This window comes from Lissotriton vulgaris, chromosome 2_1 (assembly GCF_964263255.1).
Source record: "Lissotriton vulgaris chromosome 2_1, aLisVul1.2, whole genome shotgun sequence".
Classification (NCBI taxonomy): Eukaryota; Metazoa; Chordata; class Amphibia; order Caudata; family Salamandridae; genus Lissotriton; species Lissotriton vulgaris.
In genome coordinates this window covers 792,248,427-792,272,252 of record NC_141687.1, presented here as the reverse complement: position 1 = coordinate 792,272,252, position 23,826 = coordinate 792,248,427, and the positions used below count along the sequence as shown (strand labels likewise).

The window sequence follows — 23,826 nt, the reverse complement described above, 5'->3', positions numbered from 1 at the left end:
TGTACGCCTTTCGCTAATATCACTCCTTCCCAAAGTTCTAAAGACGATCAGGAACAACCTGGCCATTGTCATTCTTATAGCCCCAGATTGGTCATCGAGAGTTTGTGCTCGACCATCTCAGTTTATGTCTGCCGTTTGTAAAATATTTATCAAAGGTAGTCGCCCCATGTTTTTGTGAGTGAACTTAGAGATTACAATTTTTAAGTGCTACACTACGTTTTATTAAACGTATGTCATGATGAAAACTTCTTGATATATTTTGCCATTGCCATGGTTTTCTTGGAAAGGTTTTAATACCTTGGTGGAAAACATTCTGCGACAGTTAAAAAAGTGTCGAATTCACATGCGAAACCGTTTTCTTTTTTTTATTTGCTCGAAATTTTACCTCTGGGTACGTTTCTGTGCAATTAACAAAGTGCAAATTAACATTTTTAATATAGAGAACGGATGAGAGACCTTGGACAAGGGAGCCAAAATACCTACAATCCATAAGCATACAATGCATGTACTGTTGACCTTTTTACAAATGCATTACATATTGCTGTTAATTTGCCATTTGGAAGGCAAGAGTGACTAATTGTTTTCTGCACATCGGTTTTCAGAAGACAGAGCGGTTTTTGCTTTAAAAATGTGCTTTACTAAATGCATATGAAAGGGCATGTTCAGCTTTTACCAGTTTGCTTACCTTATTTTCTATTTTCTTTACAGATAACCTCAGGTATGGTGATAAGCACTTTTGTCTCTGCTCCCATAATGTACGTCTCTGCTTGGCTATTGACTATTCCCACCATGGATCCCAAGCCATTGATGGCAGCACTCCAGAATGTTAGTTTTGATATAAGCATCGTCAGTCTGATCTCTTTGGTAAGAATATTTGGCAATTGATCCTGGTTCTAAATTGTGATCAGGGACACAGTTCATCAAATAATTTAAGATGTATGCATGAGTGTCCTTTTGAAACCCCAGGCTATGAATTGCAATCCCAATCCTAAATCATGTTCCGGGTAAGTTAAAGATGTTAGTAATTTCCTGAATTTCACATGTGTCACTTAGCATTATGCAGATTGCTCATACTGTGGAGATTCCATGTACACAAGGTAGGTCCCATTATTAAATACCGTTTTTCCCTTAAAATTAAAGAGATGTGAGGGACTTGTCAGCCATACCTTATCTAATATCGAGTAGTTATAGTGCGCTTTCACTAACTTTTATTCCCTATTAAACTTAGTTTTTGATGCCCCAGTCTTGGATTGTGCAGTAATTGTGGGAAAACGCCACAGTATTCCTTACACATCATTGACAATTATTTCCTATGGAAAATAAAAAGGACCAGATGTACAGTTGAGATGTTTGTAATGTAAGACTTTCAGTGTATGGCGAGAAAAGTACAGACTGGCAGGATCAAGCATCCATTCTGTTACTGGGGAAGGCCTTCGCTGCGATATCCATTATTCCATAACTGCAAGTAGTTTCCACTGGTTTGGCTAATTCCAACTGGTGCAGTGCACCAGAAGCTCCATATGTTCGAGTAGGTGCCTTAAGAATTTCCTGTGTATCTTAATGAAAGCATTTGCAACATTTGTGGTAATGCTGCTATGATACATGATTTATATTAACATAGTCTAAAAGTGCCAGTATTGCCCTTCTAGGATTGCTTGCTTTTAGACAGTCAAAATCATAAACAAGTGTCTAATCTGTCTTAAACTCTCAGATTCTGTAAAGCTGAGACTTTGCAACCATTAAAACACTTTTTACAATGTATTAAACCTAAATAACAATTTAGAACTGTTTTTTGAATCATTCAATGGATTAAACCAATATGAAGGAATCCATGTTTGCAGGGGGCGTTTATAGGTTGTCCACTACAAATACCGATTCCTTATCATATGCATTAATGTTTTGTGGCCAAAATACAGTTACAAAACATTAATATATTACCACAAACTCAAAGTAGTTGTTAAGCCATTCACAAACCAGAAGGGATCTCAAGGGACTCTATTCCCTTGTTAAAATGTTGACAACACGTTTTTTAGGGTAGGCAGTAGCCTATGGGACAACTGCCTAATCCTAAAGAAGGTATTTAAAAACAGTCACATACATGGTGATCTTCTGGCCCCAGCAGGCCACCATCTCTGTGGTAGTGGCCAGTCGCAGTGGGTTGCAATTTGTGTGCATAGTAATCAGGTAGGCCAAATTGCCACCCATTAAGATTCAGTACTTTGAGAACTAACCTTATACTGAATAAATCGGTTCACAAAATACCAATGCATTCAGTAGAAGTTTTTGATCAAATTGCAACCCCTTTTATCAAATCCATTTTAGTACATTCCAAATAAGAAATTGCAAATTGAGAATCGTTATTTAGTCACAATTTACGATTTCCAATTTGGAGTCTTTGTACCAGAGGCCCAATGTCCTTTACTGTTAACTAAATGTGAAATAATCCTGCCCTAAAAATTGCCATTAATTTGACATTGATATCCAAATCAACACCAAGGTGAGAGAGCCATTCATATTTAGAGGAGTGTTACGTTTTTGAAAGAATCACAATGGCTTCTTGATCCAAAGATAAGCGAAGTCCCACCTGATGTATTGGCTTTAATTACGTTGCTGTTTGGTAATATTTTGCAAACATCTACTTGTAATGCATATATGCCAGTCTTATGTGGTAAATTCTGAATCATTGTCACAAACTCCACGATACACAGTGGAATTGGTAATTGAGAAGCTGTAACCTTTTGATTTATTTTAAAACGTTTCTAAACTAGTTTATAGTACTGGTTTCCCTTCTGAATTAAAATATAGGTAATTTTGAATGAATGCTTTTTGAAATTCCTCTGTTTTACGTGTGATCTTTCATGATGATTTTGATTCTTAGAGGTGCCGTATTGAGATTCCCAAATCCTTGTCTGCAGTGTAGTAAAAGTGACTAATATACGGCCAGTGTCATTAGCATTGGCTTGGTGTTTCTTTAAAAGACAATCATTAATCGTTTAGCTTATCGGCTACATGCTTAAAAGGTTTGCTTATGATAGTGTGTATTTAACTACTTCATGTACTGATTTGTTTGTTAAATTTCTACGGTGCTCAAAGCCTAAATGTTAGAGCTCACTTCCTAAAGTGCTTTGCTCTTTTAGCCTCTTTATCTTTGGATGTGAAGTAACTGCTAGTAGTGCCTTTTACTTTCATGGTAAGAGCATCCTTCTACATATCGCATCTCATATAGCATGTTGATTTAAAATGTCCTCAATTGTTTTGCAAGATTAATTATACAATCGTATGAGATGACCCATTGATCATATTGGGATAGTAAGGCGATGTGATGATTTTCACTGTTCTGTAGAAAAAAGAGCATGAATTGTCAAAAGTGGTCATTCTAATGGCAGACTATGACGGATTTGGTTGCATTTGATCATGCTTCTTTATTGTTCACAGCATTCTGACGATACAATTGAAGATTATGCCAGAAAATATCGAGCTGGCATCAACTTAAACTTCACAGGAATTTGCAACATATGTGCAACCTCCCTCTTCGAGTCCTGTAACCCTGACCTATGTGGCCTAACAGGAAACATTTGTAATCACATAAATGAGAGACTATGCTGTTTTCAGCACAAATACAAAAGACCTGTGCAATGTTATCAAAAACGAACCTCCAGGACATACCCAAGATAGCACCTGTATTGGAGCTGAATTTCGGAGCTCCACTGCACCTATTGGGTCATCAGCAGATTGGGAGCACCAGGACGATCCCGCAGTGGCGGAACCGCAGGACAGTGCCCAGGGGAGCGTACTGGATGTCCTATCCTCTCCGCAGACCATACAGAGCACTTTAATGTGCTCGGCAAGAGGCTGCCAGGGGAACCGAGCGTCTAAAATGGCTGCTACACAATGAACCTAGAGCTGGCTCACTAATCCCTCGCCGGGTCCTCTCCCAACAGGGGTCGACAGCTGCGGACCTTGCACAAGCAATGGATGGTCCCCTGGGCCGAGCGACTGGGCTGACGACGATGAGGTTGGTGGACCACGTATTGGCTGGTGATAGCGGGGCCCAGCTGAGGAAGCTGCAGGGAGACGCGATAGGCCTCAGCTGGTGATACATGCAGGTGCAACAGAACACACAGACACAGAAATGCAGAGTCCTGCGTCAGTGACTGTCGAGAAGGAACCAGCATTCGGTGGTCACTGTGCTAAGTTACCTGGATTGGTGGTGACTGAAAGGACGGGCCCTGATCGAGGGTGAGTTAGGACTACAGACCCGGCGCAAACTGCTGCATGGGAATTCTTAGCGGAGGACCTGCACCTTACTGCTGCATTGGGGACTTGTGCTCTTCAGCTGGACCGGTGACCCATCTTTTGGGAGGCCCTCCCTTGGGTCTAACACAGCAGAGGGCTGGGTCTGCGTTCGTCCACTGGATCTACAGCACTGTGTGGGCCAGAGCCACCCACATAGCAGCAACAGGGCTCTGCTGCATTGCTCCTGGAAGCAGCTCGTCCTGGAGTGCTCCTGTGGCCCCTGCAACAAACACTGCTGCATCTGGCTGGACTAGGAGCAGAGCACATAGCCCTTACCTGCACGGCCACCCCTGCGCCCAGTGGTGCGGTTGGAGTATACAGGGGATCTGGCTGGGCTGACACAGCGGACTCAAACTGCAGGGCCCTTTTGCTGGTGCAGACTTATGCCCTCCTGTGGCTAGGCAGTGCCCAGTCGACTGTCTAAAGAAAGAGATACCTAGAAGGATCCCCCACCCTCCCCTTGCTGTAATTGCAATAAGATAGACCCTACCATAAGGACCTTTGTCCAGGACCGCACCTAGACGGGCGGATGCCGCCAAAGACTCTGGATCTTCCTCTCAATCCCCTCCTGAACCATCCCAGAAGAACTCAATGGGAGAAGAGGCTCCTCTCACACGGGGTTTCATGGAGTCTCTGTTACACAAAGATAGAGCAGTCTTCAAGTAGAAAGTGGCCAAAGATGTCAAGGAAATCTCCCACAAGATGGGAGAGCTGGGCCAGTGAGTGGACACATTAGAACTAGGAAACAACGCTAGGAAGGAGGAGTTGGAGGCCAGCTGAAGCCAGATACTTGAGCTCCGGGACGGGACGCTGGCCTCAACTACTACCTGTCGGATTTGGAGAACATGTCTCGTAGATCTAACATTTGCATAAAAGGGGTCCTATTGCAGGCAAATTTGGCAAATTAGAGGACTGTATGCTTAGACTTTTCCGCCATATTGTCCTGGCAGACAAGAGCTTATCCTGGATCGCACAGATAGAGCTGGTCGCCCATCGGGGGCTCCGGAGACCCTACAGCATATCTGAACCTGTTTGCATAGCTACCACCAAAAAGAAATGATCATGCAGTACCTAACCAGAACTTTGTCTCCTTTGAAGGGACGAAAATCTGGCTCTACCAAGACCCCTCATTTATCACCCTGCCGTGACTCAGAACTTAGAAACCGGTGACCTCCCTACTGCGAGAGAATGGGATTCGTGATAAGTCGGTACATCCATTTGGCTTATCTTCACGTGAGAGGAAGAAACACACGCGGTCCACACTCTCCCTGAGGCGGCCTCGATCCTGGGGCTTAATCAGGAGAAGTTCGAGACCACACAGTCACAATGCTTGCCCCCCCCCCCCACCACCACCCAACTCCGTGCATCCGCCTTGAGCTCTGGGCCCGCAAGAAGATGAGCAAACCATTGGCAGTGGAAAGCTTCAGGGAAGAGTCAGCCCTGTTTCAGCAACTTACCCATAGAGAGACATGTCCGAGATCCACTCTGGGTGCCCTGGTGCTTTGATGGGGATCGCGGTGGTAGCATTGATGCCCCCGCTGTCCAGGCCACCTGCCCGCCTCCTGCGGGAGCTGCCATTGCTCCTGCAAGCAGGGAGCTGCTAAATAGGCAGCTCACTGCGTGTTGGTGCAATTCTTTCAACTGTTTTCCTGCCCGCATGACAGTGGGCATGTAAACTGATCAAAACTCCTCTCCCAGCAAGCAGGAGCAGTTTGACAGCTCCTGCTTGCTCGGAGCAGAGTGAGGGTTTGCTCTTCCTTGGCGGGACCTGTGACAAAAGCAAACTGCTATCTCCAGAGGGTGGGCACCTCGTGAGATAGCAGGAGCCGACCCTGGGGTGGCGGCCCTCAGGCCATTAATGCGAGTCGCAAGTAAGTAATGTGTAGGAATCACAGAAAAATTGCTGAAACCTACATACATTGCAATTTGCGAGTCTATAATAGTGAATCGGTAAAATTCACTATCATAGACTCTCAAAATCCAATTTTGATACATCTGGCCCAATGTTTCTAGTGGCACGAACAATGGAGAGAAGAGGCATAATTATGAGTACCATCGGCTTTAGTGTATCAGCCCCTAATAGTAATGCTATTGATTCAGCAAGCTGTTTTAACCCCTTCGCTGCGGGGGATGGGGGCCGCACTCAGCGCCCGCTTGCTGGTGACGAGCTCAGCTCGTCATGGAGTACAGCGGAGCTGTCCTCATGACGAGCTCAGCTCGTCACGGCCGCACCCGTTTTTGGAACGTTCAGCAAAGCGGGGAAATTAGCCCCGCGTGCAAACTATCCAAAGGCTGTGACGAGCTGAGCTCGTCAGCAGCACCCATGAGGTTAAGAGGACTCACGCTGACAGTCCGTGCCTTCATGTTTAAAAAGCTTGCTCTACAAGGAGAAAAGGAAGAGTGTATAAGCAATGTGCATGATTTCCTCGATATCCATAATTTAAGTTGCCAAGAAGGAACAGATCAGTAAAGGGTTAAGCAGCAGTCCCACAAAGGAAAGAAAGTATACATTTTAGTTACATGATATTCAGCTCCGGCAGGGGAAGGGTTTGCATCTCAGGGCTATTATGTGACTGTCTGCTCTTACATTGTATGTGTTTTTCAGGGATCTTTAGGAAGGAGTCAGGGTGCTGACTCAGCAGTTTAAAATCAAGTATGAATTGTATTCGTTGTAGTCATCTCAGTGGTTAAATTACGTTTTTTTTCAAATTGCAGGTCTGGTCGATTACAGTCATCGTTTTAAGTAAGAAGTATACACGAGTGCCTCATATGTTTACTTCCAACCTACTCATTGCTCAGGTTTGTAACTACTCTTAAACTTTGTGTTTTCCATTCAGTGGTACATTAGACCCTCTAGAGACAAAGTGTAGTGTATGTGTTTTTAGCAAGAGTGGGACCAGTGCATAGAATAAGCAACCAGTGTAACATATCCTTCCTTCTCTCTTTTTTCAAAGAAGGTTCTTGCTGCCATTGGATTGCTGCACATGTGAGTTGTACTTGTTGCAGTACATCACATCGAATCACAGACAGTGTAGTGATTAATTTTATACGAATGCATACATCTATGTTGGAAAGGGAGGCTTTCCTGTCCATAGTCATGTTGGTGCCACTTAGGCTCAAGGAGGCGGTGCTGTGGGCAGGTATGCACAGGATGCTTTGCCGCCTGCATGCTTCTTGGTTCCCGAGTGTTGTTGTTTGCTAGACAAAAGCTGGTCGGAAAGGTCTGTGCCTTTCCATACTATCTCCCCTGTGCAGATATCACCTGCATTTTATTCCATTGTAAAAACATAGCCTGGATGGGTGGCACCTGTTGCAGCATGAGGTGAGGAACCATGCAGAGTAGTTATAGCTAATTTCCTGAGGCCCCATAACATTAATATTGTCTCTAACACACTAAAAGGGCCTTGGACCTGTAGGATCCGGAGGAAAAGAATGCATTCCCTCGTGGCCCACTATGCTACAGGGGGCACAACCTGGGCATCTGTAGTAGGGGCCTCCTGAGCACCTTACTCCACTCCTACCTTCAACAACTACGAAATCTTTCAGTCAACAACAGTCGGAGCTGCCCATTTCTGCTCGACCCCGAATAGGTTATGCAAAACATCACCGGTAAACTAGAACAAGCATTTCGAATGCAATAGGTCTCGCATTAGGAAAGTTTGAGCTATTGGTATTTTAAATGACACATTTTTTATTCATGTGTTGGGTTTGAAAATAGCGAAAATTAATATCTTTGTCATTTACAATGCCATAGTTTCAACTTTTGCAAATGTGACACCTGTAGCATTTGTAATGCAATATGTGTTGTATTTACGTGACTTAGATGTATTGATGTTACAAATAACAATGGCTAATGTAATGGCTTTTATTTTTTTTGAATAATTAATACTTAAATAAAAGTTATTGTAATTTATAATGGCAATATCTTAAACTTTTGTGAAGATTATGTTCAGTGTATTTTATTGCGACGAAAATCCAAGAACAGAAGTGAAATATTAACATCTTTCTGTGACAATTGTAATGAAGCTTAAAACATTGAGAGAACATATTTAACCAGTTGTTGTTGAATGGTTGTACAGATTGATGCTGTGGTAGCGCTGAGTGATATTGTGGTGGCGACAAGTGATGCTGTGGCGTTCAGTGATGCTGTGGTAGAGCATAGTGATGTTGTGGTGCCCCTGAGTGATGTTGTGGTGGTGCTGAGTGATGCTGTGGTGATGCAATAGATAGATAGAGTGAGGGCGATGGATAGAGGGAGGGCGATAGACTTATAGAGTGAGGGCGATAGATAGATAGAGTGAGTGAGTGCGATAGATAGATAGATAGATAGATAGATAGATAGATAGAGTGAGGGCGATAGATAGACAGAGTGATGGCGATCGATAGATAGATAGATAGTGATGGCGATAGATAGACTGATGGCGATAGATAGAGTGAGTGCAATAGATAGATAGAGTGATGGCGATAGATAGATAGAGTGAGGGCGATAGATAGAGTGAGGGCGATAGATAGATAGAGTGAGGGCGATAGATAGAGTGAGGGCGGTAGAGTGAGGGCGCTAGATAGAGTGAGGGCGATTGATAGCTAGAGAGAGGGCGATAGATAGATAGATAGATAGATAGATAGATAGAGTGAGGAGAGATCAGAACATACACCGGACCACCGGAATGTGATCTCATGGGTATATCTAGGGTTGGGGACGTATGGAATGAGTACGGGATGGTATAATTCACTGTGTTACAAGAACAATTTGAGCTGGCGGAGAACCTAGACTTGCACCATCAACAGGTGAACCATATTCTTCACCACAAAGAGCTGCTACCTTATTTGGCAGAAGAAACACCACTAGAATATAGAATTCGGGGAGCACCCTTCAACAAATATGCAGTTCTGAAGATCTATACTACCCTACTTAATGATAGTCAAAACTTTCTCTAAGTTGAGAGAGAAAAGGAAACAAGACCTGGGGAGGTTAGAGGATGCAGACTGGGGAGAAGCTTGTAAATATCTAAGAGAGGTGGCCATAAGGGCCAGGTTTTGCTTGTTCTAACTGGAAATATTACAAAGGGCCTGGAGTTGTCTATGGGGACAGGGATATTGAACGGGAGCGAGGAGAAGAATAGTTATGACTATTGAGAGAATCCACAGAATGAACGCTTCAACTAGTGGCTCTGGTTATCAGGGGGAGGGAGACAGTGGCAGACTCACAGCCAAATATGCACTCCATTTTTGTAATCAGGCTATGATGGTGGCTAGAAAGGATATAATTAGATCCTAGGGATGCACTTCCGTTCAGACGTTGGAGTTATGGTGGGAGTCTAATATGGACTGGTGCATGCAGGCAGGGGAACTGGTATAAAGAGTGAGGATGCCCCAAAAATGTAATGAAATATGGGCTCCATGGAGGGATGTAAGGAGGGACCTTGAATGACGTTTGGGTAAGTGTTAAAGTAAGGGATGGTTTCAATACGTTTCTGGAAGGGAGTATCTTCTCCGCTCGGCCTAGGTTATAGTTTGTAAGTCAGAGGGGGCAGGAAATAGCCTTATTAAGATACATATGCACCTGCTAGGCACTGCAATTCTGGATACAGAGTTTGACCTGATCTGTCAGCCGTGAAGTTACATATATAATGTTGTTGTGTTCATGATATAATGGAAAAAATACTTTAAACATTTTTTTAAAGGGAGCCCGACACCAAGCTGCAGCAGTGCTCATTATTGAACATTCTGAAGTAGGGTAGAGAAGAGAAATGAGTTGGCGGAGGTTGTGGGAGCAAGTAAATAAGCATGACTGTGCTGTAAGGTTTACGCAGAACCTAAGAAAAAAGCAAGACATGTACACTTGGAGTACTAACTGAACAACGAAAGTAAGGAAAAAAGAAAAATAATGAGATGTCAGCAGTGGAAGGATAACACTCAGTCAATCAAAAGGGAGGGCAAAGAAGAAATGCTTCAGAGGTGGGACGAACAAATGAACAGGAAGGAAAGTCATGAAATAAAGCGCTACGGAATGAGATAGATATGAAAGCCACACAATTATAAACAAGGACTGACCGAATGTAAACATCCGTGCAGTGCTATCTGCAAAAGGTAGGTGAAGCTGTCTGTAGCGATAAAATAAACGGTCAAGAAATAAATCATGTTACTTCTTTCACTTCGTTCATATTTCATGTGTCAATTCCTTTCTTACTGCAACTCGCACTACCAACCAACCAACCCTTGCCATCTATTCACGATTAAAAAAGCAGACCATAGAATGGAGCTAGAGATGCTATACATGTACTCTGCAAGATGTTTCGCTTCCACTTTCTATACCCAGCGGACCCTACAGATCAAGCTTTTATAATGAGCCTTGTAAGGACTGTTGCAAACAACAAGTGGATCCATAGCAAAACATTTTTAAAGTAATAACCGAAAGATAACTCAAACCGGGCATTGTTTTGTGGCACGAGAAAAAAGTACACAAATTTGCGATGTACCCAGATCGTGGTAACTCGAGGATTAAAACACTTTTATAATGGTGACCGTAAACTCGCATAACAATCATCTGCCTGGTTTAAGTATTGTTAACTCCTTGGCTGTGTTATGTTTTCAACAGCTGCTTTTGCAGGAGTCCAGACAGGTCATTTCGGGGACTTCGCTTACTTCACACTTAAATAAAACTTCTCCCCGACAAGATGTCTCAGTAAATTGAGTATTGGCATCTGGTATGATCTGCAGATCGCGAGTTCAGAACCTGACCAAGTCAACTTCACCTTCTTATCCTTTGGCTTTTAACATTTTTTATATCACAATAATGCCTGCTGGTAACACCACTTACAACCGTGTCCCGTGGGACCGTTAAAAAAACAAGGTGGTAAAGAACAGTAAATAAACATACGTCAACACAGTCGTCGGGAATAAAACACCAGCGGGAGCTCGCTCTGCCTTCAGCTGTTGTTGCTGGCACGTGCCCCCTAGTGGCCCGGTTTGGGAGAAGAGCTTGCACGTGGCTGACGTCAGCGGCGCGCCTGCCTGTGCTTGGAGGCTGCTGGAGTGCGAGACGGGCGCGCGGGCAAAGAGTTACTGGCGGAGCAAGGAGTTGTGCGGGGGGCACCGGGCAGCCGAGAGGGAGCCGCAGCCTCAGGAGGACACGGATGCGCGAGACCTACACAGGTAAGGAGAGCTGCGACCCCTGCGGATGGGACAGATCTGGGTGCTGGGGGGCGGTGGGGTGGTTGAGCCCTTCGCAATCTGAGGGGGGGAGGGAAAGGGAAAGAAACTGCAGAGGCTTGCAAGGAAGACAGGAGATGGGCACAGCGCGTACCTGTACATGGTGAACGCGCGCGTTCTCCGATCCAAGCTGCAGCCTGCGCGTGCCCATTTCCTGTCCCCCTTGCAAGCCCTTGAAAGCCAGGTCGACGACTATAGGTCTCGCATTGCAACAGCGCTTCGCGCTGCGTCGCAGGTGCGAGACCTAAAAATGGTAATCCTTGCTCACCTGTCAAAGTTTCCCTGCAATTCCTCTCCCTCCTTGAGCCCCCCATGCAGTCTTTAGTCTCCTGCATGGGTCCTCTGCTACCAACAGGGAGTCACCTGAATCTTCCTTCGTCTGTCTGCGTGATTCCTGGAGGAACATTCCTCTGTACCTCCCACCCCGTGCGTTATCTCTAGAGTCACAGGTATCTTTCTACCACCCAGGCTCCTCTCACCTCCGCAGGTTATGGTTTCTCTGTATCAGTAGCAGCCTCTGCATTAGGGACAAAGGGATTTTGCCGAGCAGCTGTGGGTATGTCCTCTGAAGCGTGAATCCGTGGTGCGAGTTTCAGAATTGATTGAATGTGAAATACTTGTTAGAGTGTAGTGGCTGAGTTACAAAGGGAACTAAATGTTAGCTCTGTGGGATGTTAAAGCTCTGTTAATCCGACACTTGGAACATGGAAGAATGCCAAAACTACAATCTCTTCTGACTCAGCGACGTATGACATCTCTTCATTAGCTGGAGTGTGCTACCAATCTGTACACCCCAGATCTTTGTACTGGGGTGAATGTAAGACATTTTTCTGCATTCTGTCCATCAACTGTGTTTTTTGCAATTGTCACCCCGAGTGGGATGGGTATGCTCAGACGTGAGTCCCATGCTCTCCACACCACTGGATTCAAGCAAGCCGGGCTGAAGACAGCTGGAATGCCAGAAACCGGTCCTCGGAAGCTTGTCTTGGCAGTTCGGGCTGGACTGTTCCCATGAGGCACAGGGTCAGACTGATTTGCATATGGCCATGTCTGAACTGGGGTGGTGTGGAGTGCAAAAAAACGATGGATTTAGGCCCAGATCTCTGTACTGGGGTGAATGTATGACATTGTTCCGCATTCTGTCCATCAACTGTGGTTTTTGCATTTGTCACCCTGAGTGGGATGGGTATGCTCAGACGTGAGTCCCATGCTCTCCACACCACTGGATTCAAGCAAGCCGGGCTGAAGAAGGCTGGAATGCCAGAAACTGGTCCCCGGAAGCTTGTTTCCGGTCCAGGGAAGGCATGGCTTGGCAGTTCGGGCTGGACTGTTCCCATGAGGCACAGGGTCAGACTGATTTGCATATGGCCATGTCTCAACTGGGGTGGTGTGGAGTGCAAAAAAACGATGGATTTAGGCCCAGATCTCTGTACTGGGGTGAATGTATGACATTGTTCTGCATTCTGTCCATCAACTGTGGTTTTTGCATTTGTCACCCCGAGTGAGATGGGTATGCTCAGACGTGAGTCCCATGCTATCCACACCACTGGATTCAAGCAAGCCGGGCTGAAGACGGCTGGAATGCCAGAAACCGGTCCTCGGAAGCTTGTTTCCGGTCCAGGGAAGGCATGGCCTGGCAGTTTGGGCTGGACTGTTCCCATGAGGCACAGGGTCAGACTGATTTGCATATGGCCATGTCTGAACTGGGGTGGTGTGGAGTGCAAAAAAACGATGGATTTAGGCCCAGATCTCTGTACTGGGGTGAATGTATGACATAGTTCTACATTCTGTCCGTCAAATGTATTTTTTGCAATTTTCGACTCCTACCATGAGCCCGTGATAACGCCAGCAAATGCCCAGGACAAGACTTGCTTGGTAGTTCGGACTGGACTGTTCCCATGGGGCACAGGGTCAGAGCTCATTTGCATATAGCCAGTGCAAAAAAACGATGGATTTAGGCCCAGATCCTTGTACTGGGGTGAATGTATAACATTGTTCTACATTCTGTCCATCAACTGTGTTTTTTGCAATTTTCACCCCGAGTGTGCTGGGTATACTCATACGTGAGTCCCAGGCTCTCCACATCACTGGAGTCAAGCTATCCAGGCTGAATGAAGGCTGATAGCCAGAAACCGGTCCTTGGATGCTTGATTCCGGTCTGGGAAAGACATGGCTTGGTAATTCGGACTGGACTGTTCCCATGGGGCACAGGGTCAGAGCTGATTTGCATTTAGCCAGTGTCTAACCCAGGGTGGTGTGAAGTGCAAAAAAACGATGTATTTAGGCCCAGATCCTTGTACTGGGGTGAATGTATGACATTGTTCTACATTCTGTCCATCAACTGTGTTTTTTGTAATTTTCACCCCGAGTGTGCTGGGTATACTCAGACGTGAGTCCCAGGCTCTCCACATCACTGGAGTCAAGCTATCCAGGCTGAATGAAGGCTGATAGCCAGAAACCGGTCCTTGGATGCTTGATTCCGGTCTGGGAAAGACATGGCTTGGTAGTTCGGACTGGACTGTTCCCATGGGGCACAGGGTCAGAGCTGATTTGCATATAGCCAGTGTCTTACCCAGGGTGGTGTGGAGTGCAAAAAAACGATGGATTTAGGCCCAGATCCTTGTACTGGGGTGAATGTTTGACATTGTTCTACATTCTGTCCATCAACTGTGATTTTTGCAATTTTCACCTCAAGTGTGCTGGGTATACTCAGACGTGAGTCCCAGGCTCTCCACACCACTGGAGTCAAGCTATCCAGGCTAAATGAAGGCTGATAGCCAGAAACCGGTCCTTGGATGCTTGATTCCGGTCTGGGAAAGACATGGCTTGGTAGTTCGGACTGGACTGTTCCCATGGGGCACAGGGTCAGAGCTGATTTGCATATAGCCAGTGTCTAGCTCAGGGTGGTGTGGAGTGCAAAAAAACGATGGATTTAGGCCCAAATCCTTGTACTGGGGTGAATTTATGACATTGTTCTACATTCTGTCCATCAACTGTGTTTTTGTCATGGTAGGAGTCAGCAGGGACCCCCGGGGCACAAAGCAAAGGTTTTCAGAGAATGGAAAGGATGGAGCCTCCTGCAAGCCAAAAAGAATTGTGAAACGATTTCGGAGATGGCTGCTGACATCGCTGTGTTACCTCGAAGCAAGGTGGAGGCTCGGATGAGTGTTCGTCTGTGAGGAGAGGGAGACACGGTGAAGCATAGCCTCTGCAAGGTACGCAACTGGCAATTACAGGTGGGGAGGTTTACAACCAGTATAAGTTCATCAAGGGTATTTACCACTTGACGGACAGGATACTGTGCAATACAAGACATTAGCCAAGATGTCTGCGGATACTCTTTAGAATCGCGCATTGGTTGCAGAGGGGATGTTTTCTGACTCCCCTGACGATACACAAGGGGCCAGCAAAATAAGCAGCGAAGAACCCAGCAACAAGAGCAAGGGGCTTAAGGAAAGTTTTCGAACCCTAGAGAAGCTCAAAAGACAAGAACAGTCGAAATGGTGGGAGGCCACATCACTGAGGAGATACCATGATGTGGGGAGGATCCCCAGGGGTCTCCACATTATGATCGCCCCCAGTTACGAGACACCGAACCCCTGCATGATGGTAGAATGGGGGAGTGTAATCTGGAGTTGTCTCGCAGACTCGCCGAGATCTTAGTTAAATACGCAGATATCGACAGAGGGGAGCTCCAAGAAAAAATTGAGCTAATGGAGAAATAATTAGAACATATAGGAGACCCTCAGACCAAACAGAAATTGAATGATGAAATGATCAATCGCCTGCACACGGAGGGGGAGAAAATTAAAATCAGGAAGACCTATGAATTCAAAAGAGACCGCGATGATTACGCGAACGGACAAATATTCACGTTCGCGAGGCGGTATGACTCCATGAGAAGTGCCACAGCCAGCAAACGATCCGCTGATGCTGACAAATTTAGGAAGGGACAGAAACCAACAGAATCCCTCTCTGCATCGGAATTGAGTTCCGCTGTGGCGAGCGGGTCGGAATCCGACAATGCCAGTATGAGACTAGAGTCCAGAAATGTTAAACTGACATTGGGGGAAGAGTTGGAAATTTTAAAGCGCAGCCGAAGGAAAACATTGAGACCACGCAACAAAGCCCCTGCTCAAGCAGGAACACCCGTAGAAGAAGGGAGCGCAGGAAGGCAAGGAGAAAATGCCGGGAAGCGCGGGCGGGGCAGAGGGAAACACAGATAGAAACAGAAAAAGTGGACCTGGATAGCTCAAAATCCAATACCCAAGAAGCTAATACCATCATAAATCTGGCGGGCATTGATCTTACTACTGCTGAGAAACAGCTCATGTCACTTGGACTGTCCGAGGGCGGGCATTTATAGGTTCATACAAAAGCTCAAACTTAAAAAGTTCCATCATCAACGAGGAAAACATGAAATGAAATGAAAATGAGTTTTATAAAGTGCAGAATAGCTGCCCGGAGGTGTCCCAGCGCTGAAAGCTAACAAGTGTTCTCAGTAGGGCTGAATACAAAAGGACAACTATTTGTTGAACAGAAAAGTTTTTAGCTGTTTCCTAAAAGAGGTAAGGTCCGAGTTGGACCTGAGATGAAAAGGTAAACTGTTCCACAATTTGGCCGCATTCAGAGAGAAGGAACGACTTCCTGATCTGGACCTTTTAACCTTTGGCACAACAGCCAGTAAAGCATTAATAGACCCGAGCTGTCTGCTGGGAAGATAGGGAGTAATTAAAGGGCGACTGATCAATGGACCAGTTTCCCAAAAGGATTGATGGGCAACACAAAGGGATTTAAAACTAATCCTATCTTTCACCGGAAGCCAATGTAATCTTGTCAGTCCGGCCTTCACAGAGGTCCTGCGGGGGAGCTGGAGCAAGGTCCGAGCCGCACAGTTCTGAATTACCTGCAACTTTTTTAGTGTGGAATCTGGGGCCCCAAGGTAAAGTGCATTTCCAAAGTCCAGCCTCGCAAGTATCAGTCCCTGGACCACAATCTGTCTTGCCTCAAACGGTAATAATGGGAGAATCTTCTTCAGTACTCTAATGAGGCCAAAACAGGTGGCAGATAATACAACGGCCTGATGGTCGAACGTCAGGGACTTGTCCAACCAGACCCCCAAGCTCTTGATGGCATCCCTGGGGACTGGGGGGTGCCCAGGCACGCTGGCCAGATTTGATTGATCGTAGATGGTGCTAGATGTCCCAACATCATGACCTCTGTCTTGTCCCCATTAAGTTTGAGACAAGACAGGGTCATCCATCTATTGACCTCGCTCAGACATCCCACCAGGTCCACTGTACCCACAGGGTCTCCAGCCCGCGTGAGGGAGACCACCAGCTGGGTATCATCCGCGTAGGTAACGATCTTAATACCATACGGACGAACGACCCCAGCCAGTGGTCTCATATAGACGTTAAACAACGTCGGGCTTAATGAGGAGCCCTGCGGGACACCGCAGTTCAAGGGCCTGCTTGTTGAGATGGTTGCTCCCTCAAAGACCTGAAATTGTCTACTAGATAGGAATGAACAAATCCACTCCAGAGCTCCTCCTTGAATCCCAATTTCCCGGAGGCGCTGCAACAAGATAGTGTGATTTACAGTGTCAAAAGCGGCACTGAGATCGAGGAGGATGACTGCCACCGATCCTCCCCGATCCAAGATGCCCCTTGTTTCCTCCAGGACCGCCAACAGAGCCGACTCCGTCCCATGCTTGGGGCAGAAGCCGGTCTGCGAGGGATCAAGGAGACTATTTTCCTCCAGAAAATTGTTCAGGAGGCTGTTGATATAATTTTCCAGTAGCTTACTGGCCCAGGGGAGCAAGGAAATTGGACGATAGTTACTGAGATTGGTAACGCTCAAATTAGGCTTCTTAACAAGTGCCTTCACCCTGGCTTCTTTCCACTTAGGAGGAACTATATTGGTGGAGATTGAGGCATTGAGTACCTTCAGCATAACCGGACGGATGTTCTGACTAACGGTCCTTAAAAAGCTAGGGGGGGCCGAGTCGCTGGGGGAGCCCGATTTTACCTGGGTCATTAGACTGGCTAATGGGTCTGACTGCAGCAAAGGGAAATTCTCCAGTACTGGTGATTTGTTATCTATTACCCCATGATTGGGGAGGCCAGAGATGGCTACCTGATTCTTTGATTGAATAGTTGGGAAAGCAGAGTAAATAAAGTCTATTTTGTTGAAAAAATAATCTGCCAGCTCATTACAGCGAACTTGTAGATCGTCACTGTTTATAGGAGGCTGGGGAAGGACAGTAAGACTTTTTACTATCCTATATATTTCCCTCGAATTGGACCTAGCATCATTGATCTTTTGCATGTAAATACTGGGTCTAGTAGATGTCCTTTCACATGTGTGGGTGAGGAGACAAGTTGAACCAGCTGTAGTGCAGATAGGCCGGCAATTAGTTCTTGGGCAGCGTGATCAGCAATGTCTTCAAAGTGCATGTTTAAATCGCCCAACAGCGTGAAGTTGGCCGATGTAATAGCCAAATCTGCAATTACTGCGGGCGCAGAGTCTAGAAACTGTCTGACCGAGCCAGGGGGGCGGTAGGCCAGAATTCCAGAAAAATTTAGGTTAGGTGATAATTCCAAATTGAACGACACGCTTTCACAGTCCAGAACAGAAGTGGAGTTGCATCGACAGGTGTAACTATCTTTGAACACAATTGCTAAGCCTCCTCCCTTTCCTAAGGTACGGTCTGTCCTGGCTATTTGATAGCCATGTGGTAATGCTTGGACAAGGTCAGGCACCGACGATGCAGTTAACCATGTCTCCGTGAAAAAAACTGCGACCGGATTATGCTCTTCGAGCAATATGGATATTTCAGTTTGATGCTTGGGCAGCTATCTACAATTTAAAAGAAACATGGTAATACCAATGAGGAAGCTATCCCATTACAAGAACCGGGTATGTCAGGGTTATTGAAATCTGATTATGAATTGCTACAGGGTATGCACAGCTTGGAACGGAGCGGAACGGTTGAACCTAATGTTGACCGCTACAACAGTATGGAGGCAGAGCAGCAGAGTGACTCACCGCCGTGTGGGGAACGGTGCAACATCCCTGCATTTTCTACATCCCCTGCCGTGAGGGCAACGGCATCTCACTCACCAGCCCAGCCCCGCGCCGTGAGGGAAACGGTAGCAGGGCGACCGCGCTGGGCATACTACAACTCCCAGCACCACCTGGTCGGGCGCAGCAGGAGTGACGCGCCCAACGCGACCGGAGGCACATTAAGACCGGGGAGCGCCGGTCGAGCCTGGGGGCAGAGCAGTAGAGGGACTCACCGCCGCGAGGGAACGGTGCAAAGGGCGGGCCGTCTGTGGCCGTCCGGGACAGGAGGAGGCAGGGCTGGGCCACCCCCTTTCATCTACTAGCAAAAGGAATTGTACATTAATTGTTTGCCTACTGTCTACAGGCCAATAGGTCTGGAACAATGGGGAAAAGGAAAAATCCAGAGGATATCAATAACTCTCTGGGTGGGGCGCCCAAGGGAGGAAAGCATGCTAAGAGACAAAAGTGCAAGCTTACCAGAAAGCGTCAGCCTCAGGCGGGAGGAAATTGTGTCATGGACAGGATTGATGAACTTGTGCAAGATTGCACAGACTTGCTAGCAGCCGCCCCCAACCCAGGAGGGGAGGATTGTGAGGTTGGCAGCTCTGGGGGTGCGAAGGGTGGAAAGGGTAAAAAAGGAGGGTCGGCTGTAACACCTGAAATGTTCAAGGGCAAACTAAACTCGGGGATTAAAACGCCACCAAATAAAAATGGCGAGGATAATCCAGATCAGAGCGGATCTATTGCAATCTCTAACCAGAGCTCTGATGGCTTGATAAACCTACCCTGTACTAATAGATTCACTGTTTTAGCCTAAATTGAAAACTCACATTTAGAAAATGGTCTGGAAATGACAGAACTTGGTTTACGCCCAACAGAGGATATCTCTGAAATTGCCCCTGGGGTAGCTGACCAATCTGACAACCCTCTGTTTAAATTGGTAACCCATTTATGCGACTTAATAAAGTGCATGCAAGTCAAGATTGTCCACTTAACTACTGTTGTTAGCAGCTTAAAGGTGGAATATAACAAACGTCCTTTACCAACTAAAGCCCTTCGCAGCAACCCGATAGGGGTAGCAGATCGTGCAGGAAATGTTTCCTCCATGCGAAGTCAAAAGCCTAGACCCGATGCTGTTGCATCCAAATGTTACAGGACTAGTGAGGTTGCTAGAACAGGGAATTTAGCGTCTGTAGACAAACATTTACCCCAGGGCCATGGTAAAACTCCAAAAAATGGCGAACTGGGGCATTCGGGGTGTAAACGAACACCAAGAGTAAACCAGGCTGAGCAGAACCTTTCACCTAACCGGCAGCAAATGGACTCTGTTCCATTAAACACTGGTGCCACGAAATTTGATCCAAATTTTAGCAAGTCTCCACCAGTATACCTGATCAATATACCCAAGATCCCTGTTGGTAGGGATCGTGAATCACCTGATACCCTGACCAACAAAGCAATTCATTGGATTAGGCATGTAAGGGGATGCAGGTCAGTGATCAGGGAGGACATTCTATGTGCAAGCAGGCTTACTTTCCAGGGTGATGCCTATGATTGCATAGAACTTATTTTGAAAAATCCAATGGTAGCCGCAGAACTATTAAATCTAGAATTTAGATCTTGCTCTTGCTGGATTATTCTAGGATCGAGATGAGAGCAACCCCCCGCAATCTTGGAAGCCCATAAGAGAGAAGCAGGATGAGGGCTTATATAGGGAAAGCTCGAGATTGGATTGCAAAGATTGACTCCAACCTCGTCAAAAATGATTTAGTAACTTTTCCGTGTCTGTGAAATGAACAATTGCATTTGCACTTTATAAGGCGGTGAAAAAGTCAGAGAGTTGTCATGTGATCAAGGGTAGGATCACCCGAAACGCGTAATGGCAGGGCTGGCTAAAGAACAATAAAAATCTTCACATACCTGGGTCCACGCTCGTCTTTTCTGTGAGAATACAGATGCTGTGTACGAGTTGAAGCAATATATATATATATATATATATATATATATATATATATATATACACACACATATATATACACATACACATACACATATCCACAGAGTCCGTTTTCCTCCCACATCTTCTGACAGAAAAGGATACGGACCACAAGATGAGTTGCAAAATTTGTATTTATTTTATGCAAGCCGCCATGCCGCGTTTCAGCCCCTCCAGGGGCCTTGATCACATGACAAAGTTAGGTTATAGTCATTGGCTTGTAAAGTGTATGGTGCGCGCTTAATGATTGGTAGATAACATTAAATTGTAAACTGTATAAAAGAAAGACTATTGCACAATACATAGCATGTCTTTTAAATTCAAAGATAAATACTCGAAATATTTGACAAATAAAACCGAAATTAAATGCATGTTATTCTAAAATCAATTTCGTTTGCAAAGTCAGATCAATGTTATTTAGAAATACAATATGACATAAAAGTTTAAATCTTTTTTGTTTCTTAAAAGTGCAAAATTGTGCAAAAAGTGCAAAATATGTATATATTCACTGACAAAACTAAAGGTTAAAGGGAGGTTAAAGTTAGGTGAAAATGTCAATTAATAAATTGCGCTTTAAACTAACAAAACCACTTAAATTTACGAGCTATAGTTATTTAAAGTAGATGTGGTCTGGTAACTTGTTACCTAATCACAGTTTGCGTTTGCAACCAAATATCGAATCTGTATTCGGAAGGGGCGTCCCTTCCAAAAACGAAATCAGAATGGTATGTATTAATGTTTTGTGACCAAATTCCGGTTGCAAAACAGTAATACTTTACAACCAGTTTAAAACTGGTGGTAACCCATTTCCTTGTGGACCCCGTCCCCTTTGAGAAGGTTAAACAATATATTTTTTAGAAGCAGGCAGTGGTCCCACAGACCACTTCCTACTCTTGAAAACGAAACTTCAAAGTTTCATTTTTTCTTTTCAAACACATCCCGTTTTCCTTTAAGGAAAACAGGCTGCATTTAAAAGAAAAAAAGATTGCTTTGTTAAAAAGAATTCACAAACATGGTTGCATATTACGACCTACCTCATTAATACCCATGAGGTAGGTCTATTTACGACCCACTAGGAATTGCTAATGAAACTCAAAAAAGAGTTTCATACATTAGGCATACCGATTTCCGAATTGAGATTCAGACAGAATCCACAGTGCCACCCGGCGCTTGGCAAGCAGGGCAAGGCACTCATCCAACTTGCTCCCCTCCTAGGGCATTTCCTTCACATATGCCAGTAGTGTAACGTGCGGAGAGCTCTCCAGGCGTGTTCAGCGATCTCATCGAGTGCCTCAAAGACATTGCTCCAGAAGTGCTGCATAACAGTGCAGTCACAGATGAGATGCAGGGAGCTGGAGGAGGGCGCCAAACATCATACTCAACATGCATAGTCAATCAGGCCCATTCTGTGCATCCTTTCCGGTGTGTGGTATAGTCTGTGCAGAAATATAAAATGTACACAGAACAGTCTGTTCATCAGTGAAGAGAGGGGTTATGTCCTGTCCCATTAACTCTGACTACCTGGAATACATTCACAGTGGGTCTCCTGCATCCCAGTATAGAGCTGGGTGATCAACCTGTGAGGGGAGGGGGTGGTAAGAGTTGCTTCAAGTACTTGAAATACAGATGGGGCTTCTGGGAATAAGTTGTGGGTTGCCTGGGCAACAGCCAGTGATGTATAGTATGTGAAAGTGTCTAAAAGGTGACTTCAGGGCCCTGCAGTGCCTGCTGGGATGATTTAAAGGTATCATCTAAGTATTTTGAGCGTGTGGAAGTCAACTGTAGATTGTGCAGTCTAGCACAAGTTCCAGCATCAAGAGTAATGTGAAAGGAGGGGCGCCCAATAAGTAGTACCGAAGGGGCAAATAGGTGCTCCATGCAGGCCCTCTGACGAAGCTCGTTCCACACCCATACTGTGCCCACTACCATGTCTATCTGTGCCCTTGGGCCAGGTATAATACCCATCTGAAGGGGACATGGTCCTGAGCATTATAATAGTATAGGCCCATATCCAAAGCCCCCAGTCCCCTCTAGGGACTGGGGGCCATGGCTCTAATTTTTTTCTTGTTTTGTACTTTGGTGGTGCACCTTTGCTTTTGTTTCGGCTTACGTAGCATATGGATCAAAGTCTTGTCCGTTCTGTCCCACTCCACATATCTCTGAGCTGCCAAGATAATAAGTCACCTTTTGCTCAGCCTCCTTGTATTCCTCCAACTTGCCCCGGATGGACGCTAGAGTGAAGGCACTGTAATCTGTGAAATACCAGAGTTCTAACTCTGATCTACTTCTCTCAACTTGCAAGCTCGCCGTGCAGCATTCGCAACACCCCACCTTGTTTGAATATGCAAGCACCTCTTATTACAACCTTAACAGCTTCTCAGAGGGTTGACCGATACATCTTGGATTTATCATTATGCTCAAAGTATCTCGCCTCTGCAGATATAATGTCTTCTCTGAATACTTGGTCTCATAAGACTCCGGCCAGAAGCTTTCAGGTGAATGCATGTCAAGGACTATCTGGGAGGACCAATTCCAGCAGGACTGGAGGGGGATTTGAGTGCGTCCGAGGCCAGTGAGAAACCTGTGTGGTCCATGCATCAACATCGCGTGTCGCCAACTAATAGTCTATGCATGAGCATGTGGTGTGTGTTGCTGCTATATATGTGCTTTCAGTGTCATTTAAGTGTCAGTTTCACCAGAGATCAGCTAGGTCAAAGACGTCCATTAGCAGGTGGCAAGATGATCACGTTCAAATATAATGAAAAGCTGGCAACGCCTCGGGAAGGACGGAAGTCATTTGCATCCATAATTATCAGCTTCAGGCTCCTCAGAACTCCGTATCTCGCATGCACTATCAATTGCAGAGGCTTCATCCATCTTTGAACTCCCTCTCATTGCCTTATATTTTCTACGGAGGTGTATGCATGCCAGTGCCAGAATTGTTTAATATAATACATCTTCGTATTCCTACCCAGCTCACGAATTAGAGACTCATCTATATCTGATTAGGGCGCATATATTTTTGTACTTTCACTTGTCTACAGTATTCCTCGACATTTGAACTGACACTCATCCCAGATCTGCAAGATTTTCACTTTGTGTTTTATCCCTTTGGTTGCAATCATACTGCCTTTTGATCTTCCAGGGCAGCTCTATAGGCATTAACGACTCAGCTTTTTCTATTGGCTTTTCATCGTATGGAGCGTACATAAAGTGCTCTATACTGAATATCCAGTGGTTCTCCAGAAGAAGGC

At 45.5% G+C, this 23,826-nt stretch overlaps 1 protein-coding gene across 6 annotated transcripts in view; it reads left to right on the top strand.

Annotated features, from left to right (window-relative positions):
- The window catches only part of GPR155 (G protein-coupled receptor 155), a 283,844-nt gene that overhangs the window by 168,589 nt on the left and 91,429 nt on the right, over positions 1–23,826 (top strand). For all 6 annotated transcript variants that reach the window (XM_086956156.1, XM_086956160.1, XM_086956159.1 and 3 more), the window contains exons 5-6: positions 709–864; positions 7,012–7,095. In XM_086956156.1, coding sequence (XP_086812282.1) covers positions 709–864; positions 7,012–7,095 — 240 coding nt within the window. The remainder of the gene's footprint in view (positions 1–708; positions 865–7,011; positions 7,096–23,826) is intronic.